General features: G+C 37.3%; 2 protein-coding genes across 3 annotated transcripts; one reads left to right on the forward strand and one right to left on the reverse strand.

Annotated features, from left to right (window-relative positions):
* Positions 1-270: 270 nt before the first annotated feature.
* chrnd (cholinergic receptor, nicotinic, delta (muscle)) lies at positions 271-8567 on the reverse strand. Of its 2 annotated transcripts, none has more exons than XM_065258395.2 (12): positions 8101-8567; positions 6032-6177; positions 4542-4586; positions 4332-4441; positions 4095-4250; positions 3893-4002; positions 3599-3799; positions 3353-3464; positions 1466-1580; positions 1097-1307; positions 889-1007; positions 271-659 (listed from the first exon to the last, which is right to left on the reverse strand). In XM_065258395.2, exons 1-12 carry the CDS (start codon positions 8150-8152, stop codon positions 477-479), a joined length of 1560 nt encoding a protein of 519 aa, XP_065114467.1. In that variant the 5' UTR covers positions 8153-8567; the 3' UTR covers positions 271-476. The 2 variants fall into 2 exon arrangements, with proteins under 2 accessions (XP_065114467.1, XP_065114468.1); XM_065258396.2 differs by lacking the exon at positions 8101-8567 and adding an exon at positions 7334-7500.
* Positions 8568-9019: 452 nt separating this feature from the next.
* Positions 9020-10815, forward strand: camk2n2 (calcium/calmodulin dependent protein kinase II inhibitor 2). Its single transcript, XM_065258408.1, has 2 exons — positions 9020-9406; positions 9557-10815. The coding sequence occupies exons 1-2, from the start codon at positions 9238-9240 to the stop codon at positions 9625-9627; spliced, it is 240 nt and encodes a 79-aa protein (XP_065114480.1). The 5' UTR covers positions 9020-9237; the 3' UTR covers positions 9628-10815.
* Positions 10816-11755: the final 940 nt, after the last annotated feature.

Raw genomic sequence — 11755 nt, forward strand, 5'->3', positions numbered from 1 at the left:
GAGCGCAATACTACACTCTAGCTGTGAAACAATGCAGCACATTGCTTATAATTTATTCATATTAAATGTGAACTAGACAAGCATTTTCAAGTTGGTGAGCTGTCCCATTTATAACTCCATTTATTATTTAAAATAGCCAGTTCTACCCTCCTCTATGTAAAAGGTCTCTTGGATGAATTGAATTCTCTCTGGTGCTATCTCGCCCCTGTGTCACGGCAGCAAAATGCTTTTAGATTATTTATCTGATAATAGATACACCCAGTAGAAAAATGCAAGCAATATTATTTTATTCCCTTTCTCAGGGGAGAAAACAATTATTTAGCACACTTATTAAACAACATTCACAATGTTAGTAGTCAAACCTGCATAAATTGCCTAAAAGCAGGTACATTTATGCAAAAAAAAAAAAAAAATGCTATACGCTCTTCCTTATATTTATATCAATGCTGAGGATATTATTCTATACATTAGAGAAGTCATATGTAACGCTTGTTTCCTTCTGTGTAGGTGAATGTATCTCCCATGAAGGGCAGAGATGGTGGCTGGTTGTAGATTCCCATCAGGAAGATGCAGATGGTTCCTATGGTCATGACTGGAGTGATCACATAGAAGCACAGTCGATCCACAGTTCTGGCGATCCCGCTCCAATTGTCCTTTTCCTGAGATACAGATGTATGGTTGAGTTTTGTGCCAGGGAAATACAAACCAAAAACGTATTTTGCTTATACAGCATGGCATTTTTCTTGTGATGGCATTCTTTGTTGTGTTAAACTGAAGGATTTAGAAAAAAAAATATCTGTGATGACATGAGGGTGAGAAAAAAAGTTATTTAAAAGTGACCAAAAATTTTCCTCACCCCCAACATTTTCCTTTTTATTTTTATCTTACCTCATTATAGTCATTTTTGTCGTGCATATGTTTAACAATGTAATTGGCTCCATCCACAGCTGGCTTCATCTCATTGTACAGCTGATCCGATACCTCAGACTCATTATCGGATGTGTACGCTGGAAAAAATTTACACACATAATGTCATTTAATTGAGAAAACGCTTAACATAAATTCAGATGTTTCGTGCTTGTCATTTGGGACTAACTGGCTTTTGGGGTGGGCCGAGCAGTGAGGCCGTGTCTCTCCGACTGCTTCTCAAACATCAGCTCGCTGCGGGATTTCACACTGTAGTACTCTTCGGCTTGGGCGATGTAACCCAGAGAGCTGGATCGCCGTGGCAACGCTCCCTCCGGACCGGGCTTGTCATCGGCAGGACGGGCCATGTAAAGAAGTCGTGGCAGGCGCTCCAAAAAGAACTGAGAGAGAGCAGTCGCAACATCATTCAGTATTGTGTTTGAATAACTTTTTTTGGAGGGGCTCAGTTTTATCTTACATTTGGCATTTGGCTCAATATTTTTTTTTTTCTCCTATCTTTGAGGACTAGGCCATGCACATGTGAAAATATGGGACTGACCTCTTTGGTCCATTCGGTCATGACATGTGTGCTTGGTGTCCGGAAGTGAAGGTTTAACACAATGACACAGTTCAGGACAACAATGGTGACCAGTACCATAATAAACATCAGATACCTGCAAAACATCCCATTTCAGAAACATCCATTTAATTTAATTACTACAATTTTACTGTGCATTATCATTGTACAATTTGTGTATGCAAAAACTATGTTTTGAAACAACACTAACCTAAAATGTACCTTTTATCAACTTATTTTAACACTTTAACTGCCACACCAAGAAAAAGGCATTTAAAAAAAGATTTTTATTTGCATTACTTATATCCTTGTTGCTAGTTAGCACATTCAATGGATTTTTTTCAACACATCCCATCATTTTATAAATATCGGCCTCTACCAAATGGTTAATATGTCACTTAAAGGAATTCATATACGTATACTATGGAAATCTGAAAATATGAACTATAATACTATTTTTTTAAGTTTTGTATATTAAATCTTCTTTATTTATTGAAGTTAAAATATTTAAGGTTTTCGTTTTAACATAGGAAATTAAACGTTTTCTTGTTTTTTAACAATAAAAAACTAAAAGTAACAAAAAAAGATATTACATTATTTCTGCATTTAAAACCTAAAATAAAAAAGGCAAAAGATAGTAGTATAAGATGGCATTTTAGGTTAATTTATGATTCAAGAAACACACTGTCAAGTGTGGTAGTGCAACAGGATTTTTTTTTTTTGATAAATAAACATTTCTTTGCTGTGTAGAGTAAGCCAACATTAGAAACAATCCTTCAAACAATATAAACATACAATATAAAATATAATTTAAGAAGTCATTTCTAATTAATTAATCAATCAATCAGTAATTATGATTTCCATACATTAATTATATGAATTCATTATAGTTATTTAAAAAAAATATCCAGAAGTGGCAAAAAACTATTGCGTGCGCACGTGAAACTTTCACATGTCGCGTGCGCGCGCGATAGATTCGCGTGCGCGCGCGGTAGTTTCGCGTGAGCGCGCGGTAGTTTCGCGTGAGCGCGCGGTAGTTTCGCGTGAGCGCGCGGTAGTTTCGCGTGAGCACGCAAAACTAAACTCAAGTTTCACGTGTGCACGTGATAGTTTCACGTGAGCACGCGATAGTTTTCATGTGAGCATGTGATAGTTTCACTATCGAATTTAGTTTCGCATGCGTACGCGAAACTAAACTCGATAGTTTCACATGCGCACGCAAAACTAAACTTTATTACATTTTTGCTCCATGTCCCCTTAGGGGCTCCGTACATAGCTGTGAATGATCAGAAACTTATATTTCTCTGCAAATAGTACATTCTGACTGCAGAAATGGATGATCTGAAAACATTACCTTAGCTTTTCTACATTTACCATAAAGTGACAAATCAACCATTTGTTTGAGCATGCTTTTGAAAAATTATTGAAAACATACTAAAGTTTTTTTCATGGTACCAAGTAACATAATTTTGTAAAGTTAGGGCTCTTACAGTGTAATATGTCAAAAAATAAATGCTTTCCTTGCAAAATGTCAACAAGAACAGTTCACATGGCAGGAGTGATTTCATTCTCTCTGACATGCGTCTAAGAAGAAGTGTTGTGACAAGTGCCGTTGACTGACAAAATGACATCTAGTGGATTTTTTTGGCATAACAAAGCTCAACCAAATAGTAAAGATGGCTCAATCAGCTTAAGTTAAGTTAGGTTTGCCTCTCAATAAAATATAGGGACTCAAAATGTGCTCAACAATTTGGTCGAGCAGGCAGTTAAAGGGTTAAAGTTCAAAGCTTTGGTTTCATTATTGGTGGCAATAGGGAGATTTTTGACTTCAAGTGCATTACTCGTGATATCTGGGTGATAATAACATACTTGACTATTAAGGGAACAGCCATTGAGGTCTCAGGCAGACGCTGTGAAATCAGCAGTAGAAACACAGACTGAGCCAACAGCACAGAGATAGAGAGCGTCATCTTTTCACCACCTGGAAACATTTAGAGCTTTGATTCAGTTTAAGGCGATAAAGATGTTACGTGTTACTGTTTATGTTGGCTGATTAACAAATGAATACAGCGACACCACATCATGACAGTAACGTTTCGGTTGCCAGCTACTCACTGTCTGCAGGAAGGTAGTAGACAAGTGAGGCCAAGAAAGAGATGAGAATGCAGGGGATGATTATGTTGACGATGTAGAAAAGTGGTTTGCGTCTGATAACGAGGTAAAAGGTGATATCCTGGTGCTTGTTGCTTTCCATTGGAATGTTTTTATATGTGTTTCTCTTGGCAGGCTTGTGAACGATCTCCCATTCACCATTTTCTGTGACACAGAGCGAGAGACGGAGAGATGGAGAGGCTTTAGCCAACTGCAGCAGCAGAATAAATCAAACAATGCTTTTGTGTCCGATCTTACCCGTGAATCCCTCCGGATCAATGATGATCCATTCTACCTTGTACATTTTTCCACTGTCATTTTCCTCTTTTAGATGTAAGCTAATCTCTTTGGCATTGTACGTTAATGAGCTAAATGAAACAGAATGAGTGTTGAGGGTGCCATAAAGCTTTGTAATAACTCTACATTTAATTAAAATGTATAGACATATGAAACACCTCACCTGAACTTAAGGGAGCAGTTCTGCCAATCAAAAGGGAAGTAGTTGACGTTTATTGAACAGGAGCTCCGGAATATAGCTGGAGGCAACCAAAACACAAATCCACTGGGGTATATCAAGACATTGCAGTAATAGGCAACCTGGAACTGGGCGTCATTGCTGTTATAAAGAACCGTAAAATTATAAGAGAAATAATTGTTTTGAAAAAATAATATGGTTCTTTTGAAGCAGCTAGCTTACTTGTTTTCAAGGACAATCTCTGGCAACCACACCATGCTGGGAGGGAGTCGCAGGACTGCAATGTTATCAAATTCTGATTCATTCCATGCTAGTCTATAATCGACCCAGCCCTTTAACAAAACAAGAAAGATACACATACAGACACATACTATCATATATACTTTTTCATATATTTTTAAGGTGCATTGAAAAATTGAAATTAACACTTACGTGGTCCATCCACACATTTGTGAGTAATGTTTCATCAACTTCTTTCTATCGTGGAAAAAGAACAACTTTAGTTTTTCCGGCTTGTAATTTTCTATATACAACGGTTAGGTTCAGTCCTTGATCCTGATTGGTCAATAATTGTATTTTATATAAAACACAGCTGTGACCGCTGCAACCAATGATTCTGTGTATCACTGCGCAGCACCCTTAGCAATGTAACGAGAATCAAGTTATTTGTCATTTTGATTAAAACTTCATATTATTATTTTTAATAAATATTTACAGTTATGATTATAATAAAAAGCAAAAATGCATTTAAAATGCCATTTTCATGTAATATGACAAACTTTCGGTTTAAGACCCGCCTTCTTCCGGTTCCATCCGAATACAAATACAGATAAAAAATAATTTTGAGACTGTTACAAATACAAATACAGATATAGATACTGACTCCGCTGCACACCCCTAACGTAAACATTATGTGAAGTCTTGTTGATGTTGTTCACAGTCAGTCAGGGCAGACTGATCTCACGGAAAGTCGTGTTATAGTCACGTAAAATTTGATTAATTTATTCGTGTCCATGGCACAAAATTCAACTTTTTTCGTGCCTTGAGCATTAATATCTTTTTTGTGTCATTTTATGTATTGTTTTCTCTCATAGTTTTCTCCTATTTTCTCAACATTGTCGCTTGGGGTTAGAATCACTTTCTGTTACATTTTTAGACATCCTAACCCAAACCCCAACTCCAGGCGAGAATAGTTTTAAAAGCGTAAGAAACACATGTAAAAACCAATACATAAAAGTACATCCTAACCCAAACCCAAAATTTAACCCCAAGCGACAATGATTTCAAAATAGAAAAACAGAGAAAACAATACATAAAATGACACGAAAATGACATTCGTGCTCAAGGCATGAAAAAAAGTTGAATTTCATACCATGGACACAAATAAATTAATCAAATTTTTGTGACTATAACACGACTTGATTTTACTTCATGAAAGTTGCATTGATAGACATTTTTGCTTTGCTTTGTATTGTGTGGTAACCATTTTATAAAAGCAACTTAAGTACTCGAGGTTAGTGCTATATTGTGTATAAGTCACAGCGACTTATGCTGTGTTCCAGGCAGGTTTTTGAGCTTGTGAATCATGACTTCAAAACCACGACTCAAAACTGGGAGTATGCGTTCCAGGCAGCCTGTAACCCGTGTTTTTCCAACCTTCTACCAGTGAAAGTGCACTGGAACGGCAGTCAAACCCGTGACTTCCCACCCATGAACTCGTACTAGATCGATGTACTCCCAGTTCATAGTCATGAGTCGTGGTTTTGAAGGTGTGATTTACGGGTTACAGGTTGCCTGGAACGCGACATTACTCTGATACAGCACAGTCGATTGTACATTATTGTTTACTTCTGCTCTGTGTACATAGTTCATGACGTTTAAATGTGTTATAACTGTTTATATTCACAATGTTTTGCTCTCACCAAGGAAATGAGATTGGAAAGTGTCAAAGCCAGGTAAATATCTACAACTTCATCTTTATGTTGTACTGGCCGAAGCTCTTTGTTGTAGCGACGCTCCTTGAAAAGGTGATTGATGAGACGTTCTTCTTCATTCCTGCCCCAACATTCTGCAAAAAAAAAAAAAAACGAATACACAGAATTTAAGTTTTTATAACATCAAATATATATTGCAATGATACTTTGATGTCATACGTCAGGGCTAGTAAAATTTCATTTTGACTTCCATTAGGGGGCGAACTCTGACAGTCGTGTCCGAATGTAGTGTACAATAGAAAGGCAGTTTAGCATATATCTTTAAAATATTAAAAAAGAAATCATGAAGTGCAATTTTAGTCATCAGGAGAAGACTGGCTATGTGTTGTAAAGACTTGAAATGAAAGTTAAACAGTTTTTGAGCTCTGCATTACAGTAAGTGCTATACAAAAATACATGTGTTGATTATTTACACTTGCATTAACAACATTAAATTATTAAAAAATAATGCACACCCGAGGTGGTAATGCGTTACACCGCGGGTGTGCATTATTTTTGAATAATTCAACGAACCAGAGTACATTATTCCTCCTATGTTTTCTACACCCGTAAGACATTGTTAAGATCTTAAGATATTTGACAGGTTATTGTCTTTCGTTCAACTAAACAGTTAAAATGCGTCTTCTAGTGGCGGGAACGGGATATACAAAATGGCAAAAGTGAATGTGAGTGAATCTGTCTGACTGATTGGCATGGGGTGAGGAACCAGTACGTACGTGTAACTATTTGTATATGTAAGTAGATGTATTAAACCAACAAATAAACATTTAATGTGAATACATTTTTTCCCAAACACAAAGTAACTAACAAAATTTATATCATTTAAGCATTTAACCAATCAAACAAACCAACCCTACTGAAAAATCCAGGTATTAATGTCCTTTTTTTGTGTAATGTTCTCGTTGTATGTCTCATTTTCTTACTATAATAAAAAACATTCATATCATAATGATAAAAAAAATCCAGGTAAGACCAGCATAAGCTGGTGATCTGGTTTTAGCTGGTCTCCCAGCTTGGTTTTAGCTGGTATAGCACGTTTGCTGATTTTGGTGATTTTTTTAAGATGGTCTAGCTGGGCTTAAAGGCGGGGTGCATGATCTCTGAAAGCCAATGTTGACATTTGAAATCACCTAAACAAACGCGCAACTAACCCAATAGAATCTGGACCTTCATATGATAGACCCGCCCAACAAATACGCAACGATGTTGGTTAGTGGGCATGCCCCTTACTGCTGATTGGCAACAAGTGTGTTTTGGTCTGCTCGACTCCATTTTCCAAAGTGCTTTTCAAAAAATCTGCAAAGCTTCAGGGGTGGTCAGGCTGAAGACCAGCTGACCCACCAGCTTGACAAGCTTTGCCAGGTTGGGAGGACCAGCTTAAACCAGCTACTGGCACCTTAAACCAGCTAAAACCAACTTCCAGCTTATGCTGGTCTTAGCTGGATTTTTCAGTAGGGAAGTCAGGAAAATGGACAATTCAACATCAAAAAACACCTATAAAGTGGAACAACAAAAATGTCTGCGTTAGGTGATGGATACCATTCCTATTTTGTGAAAAACAGAGATGTATGTAACTTAAGAAGTATGTTCTGATGTAAGTGAAAGTTTGATTCAAAATACAAGTCCTTTTAATGCTAAAAGTGTGTCGTCACAGGTTGTTATAGAAACGTATGGCATGTTACATTGTGGTGATGTGTTTACGTTATGGTAATGTATGGATATGGCAACATATGGAATGTTACGTTAGGCAACGTTTGGTCTGATATATGTTAAGGTAACTTTTGGTATGTTCATTTATGGTAACATTTAATATGATAAGTTAAGGTAACGTTTGGTGTGAAATGTATGGTATGTTTAAAGTGATTTGAATTTTAAAACATTACCTACAGTAGTTGTTTAATATTTAAGCACAATAAAACAAAAATAAAAGATTACAAAACCACATATGCCTACTTATCTTGGAATAAACAGTTAAATAGTCATTTACATCGTCCTACCTTGAGGAATGAAGAAAAACGACACCATAAAGATATAAGGAATGCTCTTCATCTTATGCTGTTGTATGACTCCCGATTACCGTTACTGTCGTGCTCGTCTGTATGACTTTTCTCCTAACTGACACAGACAGGTGCTGAATCAATCCAGACAACCAGAAAAGAAGATACATAAAATGTAAAGCCGATACAGTAATAAGTTTTAGGAGTGCTGAGGAATACAAGCGCTCATGCTATAGGGTCTGCTCAAGAAGCATATGTCCCTTTTCACAACACTTCTTTGCTGTTTTGCCAGGCTAAAAATAAATCAACAGCATTCCAGTGATCTCACAGCCTGCCACCTGTTACTAAAGAGGAATGCGTCTCCCATTAACATAGGCTTCAAAGCAAAAGTCATATTTGCTGGAAGTCACCAGATTGTGATGGGTGACACGTGATTGTAAACGAGATTTTGAGTGCAAAGTTTCAACACTGCTGTTTGTCTCTAGCATTTGCAAATGGTTTTATATGTCCTGTAAGAGGGCCAGCAGAGGGAGCCAGATGCTTTTCAGATTTTAAAGCTTGTGCGTGATGGGGTGCTGAATCTGGTTTTTAAATTTTGTATATTTTCCCATGTAATGCCTTTTTTACTGCTTTGGTACTGAGTCAAACTCTTCATACTTAGGTTTTGTATATATAATATTGCTCTAATTATTGTTATTATCGTTCAAAAACATCAAAGAACTAGAAAAAAATAGTTTGACTAAAGCACTGTTATAGCTGGTACAATTGTGCTTTTTAGGTTATTGGTAACTATTAGTAGTTTTCTCATGTCAATCCAGAAAGGTGGCAGGCTGTTGTTTTTATTGCACTCGCAAATTATTATTTATTTATTCATGCACCCTCCCCTTCAAGCCCGGATGAATGACTTCACCTTTCCGTCTGGGTTTCCTTTATGGTCCTCGGGATCTCCTTGTATTTCTCACAAGAGCTCATTGGGCGCGCATGCAGGCGGACGCAACACTGCGCACTCAGTTCCATACCAGATATCAGCGCAGCTCGAGCGATATTCAAGAGTCATAGCTGGACCTCATCGATATATTTTTATTAACCAATAACAATCCCCAAAGGTTATCCGTAAACTTGTGAGTTGGTGAAGCCATGTCCGAAGTGCTGCCATACAACGAGGGAAACATGAACGGGTACGGAGCGGACAGTGAAGTCGGTCAGATATCCTTCAGCTGTCGACTACAAGACACCAATTCGTTTTTCGGAACATCGCAGTCCAAAAGGCCACCGAAACTCGGGCAAATTGGCAGGGCAAAACACGGTACGTACCCATAGATTAGAAGAACCTTTATTTTAAAGAGTGCCATTACGCGGCAAAACCATGCATATTTTCTTCTATAAATGTCAGATTTCTTGCATTCTATCAATGCTTTGCTGATAATTAAACACATTTGTATTTTTTTCTTAATAGTGGTCGTTGAAGATGACCGAATAGACGATGTACTCAAAGGCATGACGGACAAGTCATCTCCCGGCGTGTAAACTTGATTTATTCCTCGTCGACCTTTTCTTTTAATCACCGGTTTGAAGCACTTGTCGCCTGTGCATGTGAACGAGAAGTGAAGATGATGGTACGGGTACAGTTCAGGATGAAGATGAAGGAGATTCTGGACAATGGGTTGAAATAGCGAGATGTGAAGATGCTGGCCATTCTCCAACTGAAAACCCATCCCAAATCGGCGTTGTGCAGAAAGTTACCCACGATTTCTGCTCATTAGCCCTCTTGTCTTGTAGAAGTCACGGGTTCGAGTCTCAGATTTCATCACGCTGTTATGATGTGCGCGTGCAGGGAGCTGTCCACTTCAGCACCCGATGCGCAACCTGAGTGCTTCTCATCTTTTGCCGTCTTTCCAGAGAAATAAGCTACATTTATATAGCGCATGGAAACTGGCAGATGTATGTAATCGAGAGATGGTTGATTAAACGTTGTATTATTCAATTACAGACTGATTCACTGCCCCATGTAGATTTTACAGCCAACAAAACCGCCAGCAGGCATGATGTGAAGAAGAAACACATGGAGTGATAACATCAATCGCGAGGGAAATGAGGAGTATAACTTCTTACTTGATTCATTGCGTCTTTTCTATGACTGTTTTTTGTTCGTGTATAGATTCAAACATACGGTTCTCTTTGCATGAACTTTTTTCTTGTGCCATTGCGGGTGTTTCCATCTCTGTTAAAACCCCAGGCACGATCATTTATACCGAAATCAATATTTGTATTTTTCTATTTGAATATTTGTAACACGGAACGTCTGATATTTAATAGTCCATGAACAAAAACAGGGTGTGCAGATATACAGGAAAAAACAATATTAGAAAGGACAGACTGAATGTTATTTTTAGGACATCAGTATTTAACATTGCTTCTCATTGCAATAAGCGATCACACCTTATTTGTTAATAATAATGACGTGGATAGAAAATACAATCTCAGTCATGTTCAACAGCACTCTTACTGCAGTTATATCGATGTTTTATTGAACATCTTGGTTGTTTGTTTATTTATTGGTTTGTTTGTATTCTTTTAAAATGTTCGGTGTATGGTTTATTGTGCATGAATATTAATATTTTCAACATTATAAACAAGCAAAAAACTGTACACACAAATGTCGCAACCTTATACAACTGACCTGAATGAATAAATGGATTTAGAGGATTTATCTATTATGAAGCCTGTTCCTTATTTCCTTTATAGATGTGCACATCACCTAAAACATTGCTGAAAAGTAGTAAAGGAAAACATAGAGTTACATTTATACAGCAGACCTATAAATAACTGAGAAAAAATGCAAAGAATATGGTGATTTGCATTAGATCATGGTATTTTAATTTTCATAATAATACGATGCATTAACTGAAAAGGATGATATGTTTTTAACTGTTGTCAGGAATTACGTTGAATTTTCCCTCCTCATGCATGCTAAGAAGCATGCAAACCTTAAAGGGGACATTTCACAAGACTTTTTTAAGATGTAAAATAAATCTTTAGTGTCCCAAGAGTACATATGTAAAGTTTAAGCTCAAAATACCATATAGATAATTTATTATAACACATAAACATTGCCACTTTGTGGGTGTGAGCAAAAATGTGCCGTTTTGGGGTGTGTCCTTTAAAATGCAAATGAGCTGATGAAATGCAAACACTGATCACAATGATGGTGGTTTGTTTAAATTGAAACTCAATTGTGCTGTCAATTATTTCTCTCTCTCTCTCTCTTTCTGCACTTAATGGCAGTGCTGTGGTTGGATAGTGCAGATTAAGGGGTGGTATTATCCCCTTCTGACATCACAGGGGAGCCAAATTTTAATGATCTATTTTTTTCACATGCTTGCAGAGAACACTTTAAAAACAAACAGTGCTATATAGCACCAAAAGTGGTTCTTTGCTCGTAATCATAGAAGAACCGTTTTTAGTGCCATATAGCACCGGTGAAGCACCTGTGTAGAACCATATAGTGCTATGTAAAACCAAATGTGGTGCTATATGGCCCCTATTTGGTTCTACACAGGTGCTTTACAGGTGCTTCACCGGTGCTATATGGCACTAAAAACGGTTCTTCTATGATTACGAGCAAAGAACCACTTTTGGTGCTATATAGCACCGA

This window comes from Paramisgurnus dabryanus, chromosome 22 (assembly GCF_030506205.2).
Source record: "Paramisgurnus dabryanus chromosome 22, PD_genome_1.1, whole genome shotgun sequence".
Lineage (NCBI taxonomy): Eukaryota > Metazoa > Chordata > Actinopteri > Cypriniformes > Cobitidae > Paramisgurnus > Paramisgurnus dabryanus.